The sequence below is a fragment of the Ambystoma mexicanum genome, chromosome 6p, assembly GCF_040938575.1.
Source record: "Ambystoma mexicanum isolate Mex_15411 chromosome 6p, UKY_AmexF1_1, whole genome shotgun sequence".
In the NCBI taxonomy this organism is placed as follows: domain Eukaryota; kingdom Metazoa; phylum Chordata; class Amphibia; order Caudata; family Ambystomatidae; genus Ambystoma; species Ambystoma mexicanum.
In genome coordinates this window covers 774137178-774156018 of record NC_090935.1, presented here as the reverse complement: position 1 = coordinate 774156018, position 18841 = coordinate 774137178, and the positions used below count along the sequence as shown (strand labels likewise).

General features: G+C 46.0%; 1 protein-coding gene across 1 annotated transcript in view; it reads left to right on the top strand.

Moving 5' to 3' along the window:
* SKIC3 (SKI3 subunit of superkiller complex) overlaps nt 1-18841 on the top strand; it is a 2336627-nt gene that overhangs the window by 1283006 nt on the left and 1034780 nt on the right. Inside the window, exon 27 of the mRNA XM_069627646.1 lies at nt 1291-1384. Within this exon, the coding sequence (XP_069483747.1) occupies nt 1291-1384 (94 nt within the window). The remainder of the gene's footprint in view (nt 1-1290; nt 1385-18841) is intronic.

The window sequence follows — 18841 nt, the reverse complement described above, 5'->3', positions numbered from 1 at the left end:
TCAATGCACACGTCAACCAATGTGTCTACATCATGTCATTTGTCTTGTAACTGATGGAATATGTATGTACCTTGAAAACTGTTGAATCATAATTAAGATGTCTGTAACTATGCCGTGATACCCCTGGGTTTGGGCGTATAACAAATGCAAAAATAAAATAAATGATATATGGCATTGCATGCAAACATTCTTCCTATTCGGTGTTGCAATAATACTTTGTCATGACTGCATTCAGATATTCTTCTTACGCTCTTTTCATCATTAGCAATCTCAAGTTTATCAAATGCGGGCTGGCATGCTTGTCTGAACATCCCGGGATACCCAGCTGCTTTGGGTAGACTCAACAGTGTCTCTGACTCTGCCCGCACCTTTGTGGAACAGCTGCTTTGTTCGCTTTCCTCCCTGGAGGTAGCAGAGGTCTCCCCAGCGTTCTGTGCGGCTCCGGAGTCACACGCTGTCGGCTTCTCCCGTTCCGAGTGAATGAATGCTGCTTCCATGAGAGGCATGACACCCAGGAGCTTCTGTACAGATCCTAGCATCCCCAGGGCACTTCCTGCTCATCTGCAGCATCCCTTCTTCGGTACCGCTAGGCGTTTCTGTGTGTCTGCCTGGAGTGTACCGTCCTCTCCTGCACGGCGGCTCCTCTTCCGTGTGCGGACACCATCTTTAAATGTCCTGCGCAATGTAGGCTTTAACAAACAACTAGCCTACGTGTTGTACTTTGGGCACTGGTCACTCTGCACAAATTCTCTCATTCTCCTCCTCGTATCAGTACCTGAGTGATTATGGGAATTGGAGTCCATGGATTTTATTGGGCTTATACTTTGCAAATGTTTTTCTCAGGATGTTTACAGTGAAGCATATTAGAAGAGAAGGTTGTATGTGTGTGTTAGGGGTATTTGGGCCGGAGGTGGTGGCCAGACTGGATTGACAATAGGCCATTAGGAAAATGGGTATCAAAGGATCTTCCTCCTTGGAAAGAGGGGGATACCTCGTCTTAACCAATGAAACCAAAAGATCCAGCCGGTAGTTCTCTCCCCCATGTGATCCTCACTCGTAAAACTGCCCCAGGTCCAGGATCAGGTAACGGCTGCCGTTCCCTGTCCACATGGGAGGAGGTTACCTCCGGGGGAATCTTTGATGACTCCATTGCATTCATCACAGTACCAAGAAAAGTATTGTGCCAATACAGAACTTTAGTTTAATACAAGCACTGTCATTATTGAGGGCTTGTCTACATTTATCGATATGCTGTTAATTTCTATTGTGGATTTTTTTATTATCTTCCAGAAAGAATTCAGAGTGACGCCTCTGCATTTACAATGCTGGGTTATTTGAATGAACATCTGAAATTGAAAATTCAGGCAATGGAAGCATACAAGAGGTAACTTGGCTTCTATCGAAATATCTAATTGTATTATTTTAAAAAGACACAAACAGAAAGCTAGAATATTTTAACTATGTATGGTGTTCTTCTGCTGGCAATGCTACAATACACTTAAAAAGTGTTTTCAATGGTTTGTATTCTCCCGCAGATTCCTCATCAGATAGATATCCATTCCAGGGTCAGCTGCTCAGAAACCTCTTTGACAGGGGGGCGTAGTACTACTTGACTTGACCGTTGATCCGTCTTGACTCGGCCGTGCCACTCGTCAACTCTACGTCCTGTACCTATGTTCCTTCTTTCTGCATGATCAACACGCTGCTTTTCGGAATGAGTCCCCTGAGAGCAATTGCAAATTTGATAAAATTCAACTAAAATTGTCATTGTCAACCACTTTTCTTTGCTATGTCCGGGTTCACACAGTGTCAAGTCTACAACACCAAGATGTTCATCACCAACCCGCATGGCATCTGTGTGTGGTGTCTGGGTAAAGATCATTGAGGATTGTGGTTCTTGTCAGCAGATGAACCCCAAGTCGTTGAGGGAACGGTTGGCAACGCTAACGCTCAGGCGACCTCCGTCGAAATCCCTGGCTCGTTCGACCGCCAGGTCATTGAGACAAGAGACAGAGGGTTCTACACTCGAGAAGGAGGACAGGCCTTGGAAGAAGGCCAAGAAAAGGTTGCATTCTCTGAGCCATTCGTCATCCTCATCTTCCCACAAAAAGAAGCGGTGCCACCGACACAGGCACGACTCTGATTCATCAGAGGAACGTGGTAAGACCTATCTGAGTCCTGGTGCTTCGAAAGCTGAGTGGGAGGCTTTCAAGGAGCAGATGCTGCAAATGTTTAAAACAGCTTCAGCCTGCACAACTAAGGTCTTGATGCTGCAGGCTCCTATAGCTCCATTTGTGCCCAGAGGCTTCGGTACGAAGGAAGCCAAGTCAGGCCTGACGCCCTCATGCTCATCCACGACTACCGGGAACCCGGCCATAGCACCGAAGGGCCCAATGCCATCAGCGCCATTAGGCCTGGGTACAACGCCATCGATGTCGGTGCCGACGGCCAACCATTCCTTTGTTCCTGGGTCTCAATCAACATTCTTCATCACTATGCAGTACATTTTTCGTCAATGAGGGGCACCGGGTACCTTTTGGATTTGGGCATCTGGCTGAAAGGGCCAGTGCAGATGACTTCTATGCCAACCAGGCTGATTTGGTTGCTCTTGCAGAAGGGCTCCATGATGATAGTGGTCTGGACACATCTCCTGACATAGAAATGCAACAAGCCGCCCCTTATGGGCATGGTAATGCCCAACACTTCAGGATGGTTGAGAGGGTGGTGGAAACCTTGGGTCTGTTGCCCTTCAATGTGGCTATTTCAGATCCCATTACTACCTTGAGGCTGAAACCTCACTACATTCCAGCTGTGGATTCAGAGCGTACCAAAAAGTACAAACCGGCAAGGGGGGGACTTTCAGTTTCTGTCTACGTACCCTACTGCTGAAGGTCTAGTAGTGCAAGCCGTTACATTGAGCTCCAGACCAGCCACATCTACCTCCAACTTGTCACAGGCAGGTAGTCTAAGTAGACTGATGCCATAGCGAAAAAGATTTTTACTTTTAGCAGCATGGCCCTCAAAACAGTGACTGCATCCTGTGCGTTCGCCAAATATTCACATGGCCTGTGGAGACTTGCTGAGCAGGCAGCAGACTATATCTCTGCTGGCGAAATGAGGGATGGCTTTGTGCATCTTTTGGGTGATGGCAAGGAGGTAGCTTGTCAGGCACTACAGTCGGGCCTGGATACCGCAGATCGTGTGGGCATAGCAATGAGATTGTCCACTGGGACAGCCTATTTTCACATTTCTGGGCTCTTGTCAAATGTCTCAGCTAGGTTGCTGGACATACCTTTAGATAGTGAGCACCTGTTTGGCGCTAGGGACGGTGAGTCCTTGGAGAAATTCAAGGACTCTAAAATAGCTGCCAAGGTGCTGTGCAACAACCACCTAAACAATCTTTTGTTTTCTTTTCAAGGGGAAGAGGCTATAGACTGTACATTCCAGTTGGGAAAAGAGCACCGCTCCCACAAGCCAGGCCAGTGCACAGACGTTTCTTGCATCCTGGATGGGGCAAGGGGGCCTCTAGGGGTCATTAGACTGTGGCAGCTGTGACTGGGGTGACAGCACCCGCCAAACAACTTTGAGTTCTCCCCTTGGAGGGAGAATTTGCGAGCATTTGCCTCAGTGGACGGACATAACCTCCAACACCTGGGCATTGCAGTTCATCGAATGGGGGAATTGTCCACCATTTTTAAACAAACTGCCTCCAAACAGACCACCTCCCCCTCACCAACAACTGGAACAGGAGCTCCAGGGAGAACTGTGAGCTCTCTTATTGAAAGGTGCTGTGGAAGAGGTATTACCCGAGCCGAGAGTATCTGGCTGGTATTCCTGTTATTTTATGGTACCCAAGAAAGGAGGAGGACTCCGTTTTATTTTGGACCTCAGTTCCTTGAACAAGTTCCTGAGGACGGACAAGTAAAAAATGGTGACGTTGAAAGAAATTCTCCAGGCTCTGTAACTTCAGGACTGGTTTGTGTCGCTGGATCTTTAGGACACTTATTTTCATGTGCCGATCCATCGGAAGCACAGGCGTTTCCTAAGATTTCTCATAAGGGACACTCATTATCAATTCAAGGTGCTCCACTTTGGTCTAACCTCTGCACCCAGGGACTTTACCAAGCTGACGGCAGTGGTGGCAGCAAACCTCAGGAGATCTGATGTCCATGTATTGCCACACCTGGATGACTGGTTTATAAGGCTGGTGTCGCTAGAGCAAATATCGACTCGAGGACACCTGCACACTGCTCACTGCTACACAGGTTGGGCTTCTCTCTAAGCATCTAGAAGCCACACCAACGCCGAAGCTCCAGTTCATCAGACCTCTCCTGGACACACGGGTGGGGAAGGCTACTCCCCCACCACCGAAGAGAGTGCCACCAGTGTCAGGCACATGGTTGAACTCTTCTAGAACCACAACATGCGCTCTCTGCAATGTCTATTGAGAGATCAGTGGTCCCATTACTTCCATGCCCTGAGGACATCCTCAAAGTGTTGAGGTCAGTGGCCAGCGACCTGTCTTGATGGGCCAACAGAGAAAACATGAGGACGCTGGACCCCTTTTGGCCTCAGTGACCCAGGCCCAAGTGGTTACAGATGAGTCATTGAAGGGTTGGGGTGCTCACTGCGGAGATCTGCAGGTGAGCAGCCTTTGGTCACCAACGGAGAGCCAGTGGCAAATCAGCAGGTTGGATATGCGGGAGATCAGGCTAGCCCTGATGGCTTTTGCGCCCTCAATCAAAGGGAAGTTTATGGCAGACAATACAGTGGCCCTGCACTACCTCAACAAACAGAGGGGTGTTTAGTCTCTAACCCTTTGCAAGGAGGCGCTGCAACTATGGTTGCTGGCAAACCAGATCTCTGCTTCAGCTGTCCATCTAGCAGGAACAGAGAGCGGGCAGGCTGATGCTTTTAGCAGGCAGAGCACATTCTCACATGAGTGGAAAGTGTGCCAGGACGTCTCAAAGAGATCTTGGCTCGGTGGGGTACCTCGGCGGTAGATCTGTTTGCCATGGGAGCCAACCAGCCAAAGGTGCACTAGGGGACGCATTCCTTGTGGAGTGAGACTTCAACCTCCACTATGCTTTTCCTCCGATATTGGTCATCCTGTGGGTTCTCTGGAGGTTGAGATTTCTAGCCACCATGATCTTGATCGCCCCGGATTCGGCGAGGAGGACATGGCACTCAAACTCCTATAATTGACCATCTGCCCACCTCTCTGGTTGCCGCGACAGCCGGACCTCCTATCCTGGTTGGAAGGCTGTGTACTCCACCCAAACCCAGAATCCCTCAACCTACATGCGTTCGGCGAAGAGGACATGGCACTCGAACTCCTATAATTGACCATCTGCCCACCTCTCTGGTTGCCGCGACAGCCGGACCTCCTATCCCGGTTGGAAGGTTGGGTAATCCCCCCCCCCAAACCCAGAATCCCTCAACCTACATGCGTGGCTCTTTAGAGGATTAGATATGATGACGGGGACCTCAAAGAAGAGCTACTTAACGTGGCACTGGCTGCACACAGTCCAGATGTCTGTACGTGTGCAGGTGGAGAAGATTTGAGCCGTGGTGCAGTGAATGCAGGATAGATCCTATTGCTTGTCCCACCACTTGAATGATGGTGTTCCTTTTGTCACTGGCCTCCTTAGGCCGCCAGATTGGTACAGTCAAGGGCTACACGGCGGTTTTGTCTGTTTTTAATCAAGGATCCTTCTTCACGATCCCGGTTATAATCCAGTTCCTAAAACGCCTTGTAAATAGTTTTCTGCCGACACCCTTTGTTCCGGATTGGGACCTAAACTTGGTTTTCACGTTTTTAATGGCAGCCCTGTTTGAGCCCATGCATTCATTGTTCGGTCAGGATGCTTACCTTGAAAACTGCCTTCCTGGTGGCAGCCACATCAGCAAGACATGTAAGTGAGCTACAGGCTTTATCCTGTAAGCCTCCTTTCCTCTGGTTCTTTAAGGAGAAAGTCTCACTCAAGGTGCAGCATGGATTCCTGCATAGAGCAGTCTCTGAATTCCACGTGTCTCAGAGAATTGACATGCCAGTGTTTTACCATCTTCCACATCCTTCCAAAATGAGGAGAGGTTGCACAGGCTAGACCCTAGAGGGCTCACATCTTTTATGTGGCAAGGACTGCGGAATTCAGACACAATGACCACCTCTGTCCAGAAAGGTTTGGCTGTCTCAAAACAGGCAGTCTCTCAGTGGATAACTCTCTGCATTGAAGAGTTTTACCAGAATACAGGGAAATATCTGCCCCCAGACATCAGGGCACATTCCACCAGGGGCATGGAAGCTTCATCTGCTTTTCAAAGGGGCGTTCCAGTAAAGGAAATATGCCGAGCAACAACGTGGTTGGCGCTCCACACATTCACCAGGCATTACTGCCTGGATGTAGCACGTGGTGTGGACGCCATTTCTGTAGGGCAGCTTTACATAGCTTCCCTGTCTAAAGGGCTTTCATCCCACCTCCATACTATGTAATGCTTTGAAAGTCTATCTGATGAGGAATCTGCAGGAGAATGCAATCCATTGAAGGAGAGATTACTTACCGGTAATGTTCTTTTTCCCGCAGATTACTCATCACTCTCCCATCTGGCCCCTCTATGAAAGTGGTCTGCACTCTATATGTCATTGTCCTCTTCTTGTGGGACAAGGTTTTGAGTAATTGTCTATTAGGCCCCATTTGAGGCCTTTCAATGATAACGCTGTCAGTCAGTGTCAAATCCTATTCCTATATATAAAATACCTGAAACCTTGGGTGAGGAACTGAGGTACATCGTTGTAGTCTGAGAAACCTGAAGGTGTCTTACCCGCTAGTCTCTGTGGATCTGTCATCTAGATGGCCAGGACATGTCCATCACTATTGGATCCAGTCCCTGGGGGTGGACCAGTGCAGGAGGACCACCTGGATGGGGAGTCTTTGGGGAGTGGAAGTGGGACACCAACGGGTGCGATGTGGTACCCCCTTCCTTATAACACCTTTTCACCCTCCTACCCCGTAGGATATTCAGAAGTTCTCACCCCCAACCCCCTTTTCCGACACAAACAATTTCTTACACCATGAAAGACAACGGACTAACACGAGGGCCATTTACCTGACATGTGCCAACACAAGGGTCAGGCAATTGACACTAACTACACACACCTGACGGCTATTGCCCTTCCCCACAGGGATAAAAGGTGGAGCACAAGAGCATACTTTGAGCAAGGCAAAACGCACAAGGTGGTGGCTGTTCAGGACGGCACTTCAAGAGCAGGAGAAAGGGGGTGAGACTGGAAAGGATGACAAGGAGGGACGTGCCCTTGCCTTTTTCGACCCAGACCCACAAAGCCTCCATGAAAGGACTTACAAGACCGGGAATTACAGCTAGCATGTGGTGTAACAGATGTCAAAGATGCACAGTGCCCTCCCACACTGATAACCAAGGCGGAGAGAGGCGCTTGCTACCGTGGTACCATCCTTGACTCCAGATAAAAGAAGCACTAAGGAGCTCAGCACAGCCGGTGAGTCGGAGGGAGAACCGATACAAAACCGGGCTGTGTTGAGCAAAGGTTGCCAATGGCAACATGATATGAATTGAAGAAGAAAGACCTTGTGTGTTACAGAACCTTTAAAGCTCACGGAGAGACCAGCTGCAGAGTGGTCCTGTGCCACGTAGACGCTTACTCGAAAGACTGGTTGGTCCCATTTATGTTAAAATTACAGATACCATGAGACCCTAGGAGAGCCGATGTAAGAGGTCAAAGTGGTCATACAAGAGCCGAATAAAACCCCTTGTACAATCGAAGGTCTTTAACCCCTAAATGAGAGGAAATGTAATGGAAGTGAATCCTGCATTGTGGTAAAGTAAAGTGAACTGTGTAGCTGGCAAATGTGAACCTGGCTGAGGGATGCATGCAAAGCGAGGTGAAGCGTGATAACTGAGTGAACATTGTGTTGACAAGAGTGAACCGGGCTCAGGGATATCCACAGTTAAAGGTTGTTTAAAAAAGACATGGAGACTCGTGAATACGACAGATGAAAATATTCAAAGTGAAAGACCGTAGAGAACCTGATGGAGGGATGCTAACATTTGAGAGGATTGGAGCCAGGTTGAGGGAGATCCAGGGGTGAAGAGTCATCACCCAACGTAAAAGAATACGGAAAGGAACTTTTATTTTGTTATTTTGACACATCATGCCCTTGAAGGCAAGAGACTTTGTAGAAAAGAGAATTGACCACCGAAGGTCCTGCTATCGCTGAAAGGAACTGTAGCCTCGTGCTGGAGAAGCCCAGGAGTGTGCTATGCTCAAGAGTTCCGCCTTGTTCCGTGCTAAAAACGTGGGGATGGGAGATCCCGGCCATAACATTCTAACTTATCATTTGTTAACACTTCTGTCTTTTCTTGTGAACACTATCCCACACTGTTTTGTAATTTAGCGGTAAGGATTGCTAATAGTTTTGTTTAGTATAGGCTCTTTTTATTTGACAAGACGCCACTAGGACTACTGTATCGTTATTTGATCATCATAGCTTGCTCCCATCTTAGATTTAGGTTTCGGTTAGGCGTTTTTCTCACCCATTTATACAGTTTAATAAACACCCTTCAACTGTGATCACTTGTCTCTGTCTTTACTGTTGCCACCATGAGTTCCTTACATATGGTGTCAGAGTTGGGAATTGACTCAAAACGTAGTCATAGCTTCTAACCCCTCTGGTATCGATATGTTTTGATATCTGTAGCAGAAGGGAAGCTATTATCCCACCTGGGCAAAGAGGAATGATTCCTACAGACTTGTCTTGATACCCCCTCCAGGGTGCTATATATGATTGGCCCCAAAATCTGGCCTAGTGTTAGGGTGTCCCTAATTACGCTCACACCAATACACCCCTCAAGGGAAATAAAGCAAAAAGGCGATCTGGTAAGGAAAACAAATTTAATCTTACAAAATGAAGATGGTAGCAAATGACTCTGCTGCCTGAACGGTCTTCTCCTGTCCCTCCCCTGTTCTTTTCCTGCCAGAGTGGTCTCAAGCAGGTGTTTATATAGGTCTAGCTTGCCATGGTGATGTCACTGGAGCTGGATCAATGCTTCATCCCAATCCGTCCTTTTTCCATAATGGGGATGCTCCAAAGCCGCCTTTCTTCGTTGTCGTCAGCGGTTTTGTCAGAGCATGCTGTTCTACATTTTGCTAGCTATGCAAAAACACTCTGTAGCTCATGCTTTCCTCCAATTTGCTAACTATGCAAAAACACACAGCAGCTCTGCAGACTTTTACAAACCTTGAGGCCTAGCCCATGGAAATAATAAACATTGTTATCCATGTTCAAACATCTTCCAGTTATTCTATCCACAGTCCACTCATCCCGCTCACGTTTATCTGGGTTCTGTAGTTTCCTCCACAATTTACACTTTGTTATTTCTAGATGCACTTTGCCATACAAAACAAGCTAGTCCTATTTATTTTTTTTAAGTATTTCTATTTGGTTATCTTGAAAATTGAACAACATACTACATATAACAGGTAACTGAATGCCACCCTCTCGCCCCCCTTCCCACACCGATCCTTGAGTCTGTAGGTCATTAGTATTTAACCTATTTCCAATATGCACACAGTGCCCTTCTCTGAAATCTTCATGCAAGAGTCTATCACTGTGTGTTTCTGCTAAAACAAAGTTCATGGTACATGTCTCTGTGTATTCGCACTGGCTTCTCCATCGTCACTATCCATGTCAGCCTTGTGATCTATTGGGACCATATTTGCGCACACATAGTTTCTACTTGGGCTATTATTTCTTTGCTGTATTCGATCAGTTCATCTGCCGGGTACGTCACTGTGGTACCCTGCCATTTGTTGTTGACATGCGAGTGACCTCCTAAGGAAAAATATGGTGCTTGTAGACACTTGTTCCTTTATCCTACATAGTGCAAGGTGTACCAGACATTGTGCCTCTATAATTGGGACTGGACGTGGAACTAAAACCTTAGGAGCCCCTCACGCATGCAGGATGAGTGCGCACACGTAACGGCTTTCATTCATCACATTCCTTCCAGCAGTGCGCATATTGAAGTACCAGCTATTAGCCGACTCCGAATGCTGAATGTCAGAAATGGCGTCAAAGCCCAATCTCTTGTAAATCATATGTCATTTTTACTTGCCGTTTTATTTGTCTAGGAAAATCAGTGGAGGTGGCCGGCAAAAAGTGAGACATTGTTTGATTCTTATTTATCATAGACATTTTCATACTAGCATTATTTCACTTTATATATAACTGAACACTCCCTACCCCTTTTGTATGGCCACCCCATATAACAGACATACCTTCATACACACTGATAACAACGACCATTGTAACACAAAAAAATATAATTATCGGTCTAACAAGAAAGCATAATGCAGAATTCCTAGAACGAATTACATTCAGCTTATCATTATCCCTACATAACAGAGAGGTTTGAACACGTCATTCAGGCATCCTTGCTTATCCCTGGAGAGGAGAAAAAAGGTTACCAAGAAAGGGAGGAAGAGAGAGAAAGAAAAAGAGAGAGGGGAGAGCGAGCGAGAGAGAGAAAAAGATAAAAATAAAAGAACAATAACAAATGAAAAAAGAAAAGCAAAACAGAAAAATCAGAGGTGTGCCACTGCACACCACCCTGGCATGGATCCTTTATTAAACGTCTACTTCATCAGTTATGTCCTTGATCCGTCAATTGACTTTTGTAATGCACTAGTTTCAGGTGCACTTTGGAAATCTGAGAGATGCACCCAATATCGTAACTCCTTCACGCGGAAAGCGAGAGACGTACACAACACATCTCATATGGACCTTGAAACCTGGGACTGTTCCATCAAAGCACAATATTTTTCACGTAGATCAGCTCCCCAGGTAATAATGGTTCAGTTGTGGCAGATATGTTTGCAGTTGCTATCCATTCCGGTGTGTCCTGTACTTCGCTTACTCGGTGGCGCAATCTGTCGGGAGATATATTGATTGCATGTGTTGGTGCCATTCAATATTTCCTAAATTCTTCTCCTTGTACTGTCGCTGCTTGATGTGCATCTGAAGCTTTTCTCACAGAGGATATGGGGGGTTGCATGCGCCTGCCTGTGACTATTTTATGTGGTGTCAAATGGTGGTCCTTAGTAGGCTGTGTGCGTAAACTGAAGAGGGCCAAGGGCAAACAGCGTACCCAGTTTTATTTCAACGTGGAACACAATTCTGACAGTTTACTTTTCAAATGCCCATTGATCCTCTCCACAACGCCATTAGCATCAGGGTGGTAAATTGAGCACATTCAATGTTTTAGGCCCAATAGTGCTGTGACATGCTGAAATAGCACATTAAAGAAATGTGTGCCATAGTCGTCCTGGATATCTGCCACAATATGTTGTTTGAAATGCCACAGAGAGTAGTTCTTGGGGCATCACCACCTTCCCAGAACTCTCCTGCTTCCACGACAAATCAGTGGGAGACTGTTTGCATCCCCTTCGCAACCATAGCTCCTTTTCCTCCTCGGGCGCTTTCCCTTGGAACTCTATGATCTGTGATATGGGCAATGTGGTGTATGGAACTGTGGTCTCGCTTTCTACAGCGGTTGTCACTATACACTCTGTTAACATTGTATCTGGGAGATAGGCTGCCAACTTGGCTGCCTGGTCCGCAGCGGCGTTGCCCTTAGAGATTTTTTCTGTGGCATTAGTATGGGCAACACATTTGACGACTGCCACAGGGCAGGGCCATGATAAGGCTTCAATCAGTTCTTCCACCAGCCTTGCATGCTGCACTGGAGAGCCATCTGCCCTTCGAAATCCTCTCTCCTCTTCCACCGAGACAGACCCGTATGAACTGTTGTTGTGACATATGCCTTGTCTGAGTAGATGGTGACACACCGTCCTTGAGAGGCTCTCAATGCCTCTATGAGAGCGACAAGTTCTGCTGCCTGAGCTGAATAGTGCATAGGGAATCTTTTCATGATCAGAACTTCATGCTACCCCTCTTTACCGCGCACCACTGCCACCCCTGTGTGCCTCCATCCCGTCCCCTGGTCAATTGTTGATGACCGATCAACCTATAGTATATCTCCTTCCGTCAATGCACTGTCTCTAGCTCTAGATTTACCCTCTTCTTCACCCTTGTATGTCGCACAGTCATGCGCTTACAGGTCATCATCAGTGGATGCCTCTGTCAGAAATGTGGTGGGATTCACTGTCCTACACCTTACTATATGAAAATGAGTTTTGGATTTTATAATCTCATATGCAGCGGATCTCTGAGTCGTCAAGGTCGATTTAGATTTAAACCTTTCCAAAATTGCGAATAGCGAATGTGCCACAAACAAGGTAACAGAGCACCCCATGAAAATCGTGGGACCTTTCTCTATCGTAAATGCACCTGCTGCGAGTACTTGTTTGCACGCAAACTGTCCCTGCATGACTGAATCGAGTGACCCACTATAATAAGCCAATGGCTTGTGGCCCATTGTGCTCCTTTGAGTCAATACTGCAGTTATGAGCCGTTCATCAGTGTTGGAAAATAAATATAACTCCTGTGTATAAAACAGGGGCTGTGCAAATAGCTTCTTTCAAGTCCTCAAATTGTCTATTCATTTCTTCAGTCCAATCTGAATTTACAGTTTTTTGTCTTCTATCCTTCTCTGAGACTTTGTAACAGCTGCCTTGTGTAGGCTGCCTAGTCTAGGATCCATGCCCTACAATAATTACATAAGGCCAAAAACAGCTGCATTTCTTGACAATACTGCTGCTGCCCTATCTGGTAGTATTTATTTCACTTGCAGAGATAGGTTGCCCTAAATATAGTACCTCCTGTTGGCAGTATTGTATCTTCCTTTTATTCTGCCTGGTACCCTTTGTGAGCCAGCAAATGCAGTAATGCAATGGAATCCCTCCTGCACCACTGTTCATTTTCACTACATAACCTTGAGACAATCTCGTGTGCTTGAAGCACCGTTGACCATGCGTTGACCATGCGTAAATGCAGTGAGATACCATGAATCAGTGTGGAGTGGGATTGAGAAGAACGCATTCTTAAGATCTACCACTGTGAAGATCGTTGCAGGATTTGGAACAACCTGAAACTCCTTCTGCACTATCCTGGATCACCCTGCAACTACCTCCTGTTGCTTTCTTGACTGGGTATACGGCCCTATTACACAGGGACGTGGATGGCATGACGATCCATTGCCCTAATAGAGCCTGAATAGTGCCTTTTATCTCTTCCTCCGCTTCCCTTGATAACCGATACTGCCGCACCCTCAGGAGTACTGCTCCTGACTTCAATGTAATCTCTACTGGGGTCACATCTCTCAGTAACCCAACATCATGCGGATTAACAATCCATAATTGTGCTAGCACATATTGCATGTCCTCCTCAAAAAATAAAGACGGGGTCACCACCACCATCAGGGGGGACCGTACCTTCCTATACAGCACCATTTTGCTCATTGTCCTCAAATAACTCCTCATCAGTCATTTCCTTCAATTGTACTGTCAGGTCTACACAAAGTACTGTGCACCATTCGCACTCGTCCTGAACTGTTCAAATCAGGACTACTCTTTTGTCTGACATTACTAGTCCTTGAAAATCTAATGACAATATTGTCCCCGCCACCACCTCGGGTGGCACCATGGGTCAGAAAATAAAATCTGTGGGCACTCGCCAACATTTTGTCACAATTTGAGGCACTACTTTTGCCAGTACCTTGATGCCATTGACAAATATGTCCGGGACCACAGGAACTCATGGACTACTGACTCCCTTGCCATTGTATTGATATTACCGTTGCTCGAGCTACACACATCCCTGGAGTGGAGCACACTACCCCTTGATCTGTGAATGATATAGTTACATTTAGTTTAATAAGCAGATCCCTAGCCAACAAATTAACAGGGGAACTCTCTGAATGCCATGCTGTGGAATGCCCTGCTGATTGCCCTTCATATTCTTTTTAGGAAAGCTTTGAAAACCCTACTTTTTTAGCTCCCCCTTTCTCTTGCTCTGCTAAATTAGCATCAGTTTTTAGCACCAGGTTGCCTTTTTGGTGTTGGTTGCGCATATCCTCGGTATGAACAAATCTTAATATAAAATAACAATATAACAAGGGGGCTTGTACTACCTTCCCTCCCACTTTTATATCCAGCTCCTCAGTGTATGGAACCGTAGAAATAGCCCCAGAGAATCCCTGTGTGTCAAGAGTTTTACCTGATAATGGAAAGTTCCTCTCCATAACGCATGATTTGGTTGCACCTGAATCTACCGTAATATATATATATTGTTTGTTTCCTTTTTCCGCCTCCACCAAGGGCTCCTCTTCAGGGCGTTTATAGGGTTTATAGGGTTGTTAATAGGATTGGACATGCAAGTCCTCTCTATGGGCTGTCTTAATCAGAATTTGTATTTGTGCCCATTGAATGAAAAAGGGCCGCCCCCCTCCATTGTAACTCCTTGGAACGGGGCGCCTGTTTCCCCTGCCATCCCGTTAAACTATGTTGCCTCACCCTACTGCAGTTGTTGCCCACGTTGCCCACCCCATAAGGTCTCCTAGTGCTAAGGCTACCCCTGCTGTTTGTTTCTCAAATTCATAGATCCTTTTACTGGCTCCAGCTGTAACCTGAGGGAGAGCTTTAATCAGATTATTTTTGTCCATTTGAGTCCATGGCACATATTGCGTTATCCCTATTGCTTTATGTATAAGAGGCATCTGCATGTCTATTTTGTTTTCAACCCCTTTTTTTGTATTTTTCTGATCTTGTACTACCACCATTAAATCTTGTCTATTTTTCGGTCCATCCCTTCCCCCACTGCCTCTTGTGCCGGGGATGGGTGTCTTGCTGCCTCTTTTCCACAATCTCTTTCTGCCCCTGCCTCTTCATTATTTCTGCCACCTTGATCTTGCCATTCATTTTCACTTGCTGGTTCGACTTCTTGTCCCAGAACCGTCCATATCCTCTCCCCATCATCTTTTTTGACACAAAAATGTCTTATTGCCCCAGGGTTGAACCTTACCAAACAATCTCCTGCCTTCCAATACCCTATTTTCTGCACTGCTACCCTTATTTATGGTGGTACTTCTCCAGGTTCTTTTAACCTGACAAAGCTTTCCCACAATGCTCTTAACTTGTTGTTCATATCTGCTTGTGAATCCCCGGGGTACACAGATGCTACGGGCATGTCAGCGCTTGTGGAAGGTTTATATGCAGGTGGAGGTGCAACAGCTCTTGACCCACCCCTCCACCATGTTGCTGATCCTTATGATACTGTTGTCGACTATTTCTTTACCACTGGAGGCTTATAGACTAGATTTGTATACACTATTGCAGGTTTATCCTCGAATAACCGACAGAGATCTAAAATCTCTTTTCTTTTTTGTAACTTCTTTCCCTTATGTTTTGCTGCTAAAAAGATGGACGTTGTTTCTAGCGTGTTTCTGTTATGGGAACCCTGCTCTGGCCAGGAGCAGGACACCCCCCACCCCTTCCTTTGTTTCCAACACCCATTGTCTATGATATTTTTCTATCCTGTCACAGTACAGTGGCAGGGCCCTATGCATGTGTCTTATTGTGGTTTCTTCCCCCATACTAATATTGTGTGTCCCTTATGCTTTACTTAGACCTTACTGCCATGCTGCACACGCTGCAGCTTGTTACACAAAAATACAGATCAACCCACTTTTTCCAACACCCCTTTTTTCCCACTTTTTCACACACATCGCGACTCATCCACCTTCCTTCCTTTTTTACCACAAAAGACAGCAAGAGAAAATATACTAAGATAATTGACTAAAGCCCAGGCCCATTCCTTATACCGAGCCACTACTTCCTTATATCCTCATAGTAACACTGTCTCAGATTTTTTACATGCTGAGGATCCCATTTCTTTTATCGTCATAAAAGAAGTCCGCGTGGCACTACCTTCTCAACCTATTCCGGCTGAGGATCCCTTCCGTCACAGTCTTTATACGCAGAGGCTGCCTTTCTTCCCAGTCTTTACACGCTGAGGCTCCCTTTTTCCATTATAAAAAGTAGAAAAACAGAAATACGCAACAATTTCAATACATAACCCAACTCCTATCCAATCTATACCTTGACGCATCACCGAAATCCTATCCAATCTATACCTTAACACATCACTGAAATCCTATTCATTCTATACCTTAACACATCACCAAAAGTCCTATCCACTCTGTCATTGACCTTGTACTTTATCCATTCACACCTCACATACTGTCATAAACACATGTCCCCTTCTTGTTATCTCTTACAAGAGTCTACTTACATGTGCTTGTTCACCCGAGTTTCCTCCGTTACGGGGTCCAATAGCGTGCTGTCCTTCTCTCTGGAGCCACGCCCCCCTTTAGAGAGCAGAGAGGATTTCTATTAAAGGATAGTTCCGGGACTTTTTTTTTATTGTCCCTACGGGTCGGCCATGTGTTTGTAAGCATAAATCGGTAGATCGTAGGAAACTTTCCTATGGACCTTACCCGACTTTTCGCCCATTATCGCACTCGAAATCAGCCTCCATTTTGTGATAATCCTATCATTTCGCCGCATCGACCTGGCTCACCTGCCTTTGCGGCACTAAATCAAATCCCCCGCCCCTGAAACAGACTTTATCAAAACATTCATATTCCCTGCCTCTATCCGTGACGTGACTGAGCTGCGTAGGCAAACGCGCCCAGGCGTCTTCTACGCGACTCCACACAGACCCCGGAAATCAACACAGATCAGCTCACAATACAGCGCACCACAATTCGGAATATGAAACTGTACTTTGAAATCAAACCGCAAGATTGTAAATGTGGTAAAGTACATTTATTTGACATCAAATGTTTAGAGAATATTCAGCGATTTGCATTTTTATTTGCTCATGTTCCAAAAAGTTCGTATTGAGGAACGCGATGGTCCTTTGCTGTACACAGGGTCTTAGAGCATCTCACAATACAGCGCCACAATTCGGAATGTGAAACCGTGGTTTAAAAGCAAACGGCAAGATTGTACATTTGGCAAAGTACGTTTATTGGACATCAAATGTTTAGAGAATATTCAGCGATTTGCATTTTTCTTTGCTCTCGATCCAAATTAGTTCGTCTTGAGGGAAGCGATGTTCGTGTGCAGTACACAGGGTGTTGGTTTACGATAAAAATAAGCTCTTCGGTCGCACTGATAATCGCATGGCTGTTCCAACAACGAGGCACTAGGCCACCACAACGGTAGGTATGTTGCATCTAACCGTTAGTACCGCGTAAGGGCATACTTGTACTTGGCGATCGTCCCATAAAATGGTCAGGGTGGTAACGTTGTTCACGCGGAGAAGCAACTGGCGGCTGTAGAAGCCGTCCGCCGGTGTCTGGTACTCGTGACACAGACAGTAGTGAATGATGTACCTAAAAACATAAAAAATGAAATTAGTCTCACCATCAGATCCTTATTAAAATCATAGCGAGGACAGCGCTACTGGGTGTACACAAGTGTTTAAAGGCGTGGCGAGGCAGGGAGGGGGGGGGAGTGGAGTACAAGGTAAGTAGCATAAAATAATAAATAAATAGGGCCAGCTGGTGGCAAGTGCAAGGTAAGTGCAGAACAAGTGCTGGGAAGGGGGGGCTGTAGGATACTGAGACAGTCCCCCAGTGCAGGGGTTGACAGGGAGGCAGTGCAGGTGGAGAGTGGAAGGGCCCAGGACCGAGGTCGCAGACAGTGGACCAGTTGTAGCAGGGGAGAGGGAGAGAGAAAGCAGAAGCAAAGAGGAAGGTTTTGAGGTGCTTCAGTAAAAGCAGATGTTTCTCCTCAAGATAGTGCGCGGTAGAAAACAATATGCCACATAGAACGAACAAGTACAACTGAACCCGTCTTTAAAGCCACTGTATAGTAATGAAATTGCGGTATAAACTCATCAAAAGTTACTTACATTATATTTGCATTTTCCATTGTGTCTCTGTGTAGGGCAGACCCGAAACACCACTCCTTCTTTGCCGACGTTACTTCTTCTAATGAACGTGGCTCATCGTTTCGTTTCTGAAATTTTATTCATTATCTTTTCTTAGTCTTTCAGGATGGTCCCGGCCTGTCAAGGTCAAATCACAATAGAACCTTATACTGGGTCGTGGGCCGTTCCGCCACCCGAGCAAAACATCAAAGCAGCTGACCTTCACTTTGAGCGAGCACACATTTCTAGTTAGCTGCAGTTAGTGTAAGGGCATCTTGTCTGCGTGCCTTTTGTTTTTATTGTCCCTATGGGTCGGCCATGTGTTTGTAATACGGAAACATTCTATAATTTTTGTAAAAATGATTTATATTACTGTTTGGTTTAATTTAATGTGCAAATGAACAAGGTTCGAGAGACACATTGCATTTACACTGAGCAATCACTTTTATTTACACAATACATAGCTATGCAATGGGCCTGCAACATGAGGAGACTCGAGAGAACAGACAATCAAATTACAATCATTTAAACCGTGATGTGTATTTCTCAATGAGCTCTGCTTTAGGTGGACAAGGAACAGAGGCAATGTTGGGTGGCAATGCAGTTGTCCCCTGCATAGGTTCGTTCACCACTCCATGTATGTGCCTATCGAGGACATCTACGATAAGTCTCTCAATAAACTCATATTGCATATCCTCAAACACTGGTTTGATCACCCATTGTTTACTTCTTTTAGTGAAGGCCTTATTGTAGCGAAGCGTCCCTAAAGTTCCGGTCGTCCTACTTTGTTGACGGCCAACATTATGGTTATGTGCCAAGACCGCTAGAAGAGTCCGATTTATCATGCCTTCCATGCCAAAATGCAATCTTTTGGGCCTGTACTTTAGGCACATATTGTGGAACACCTC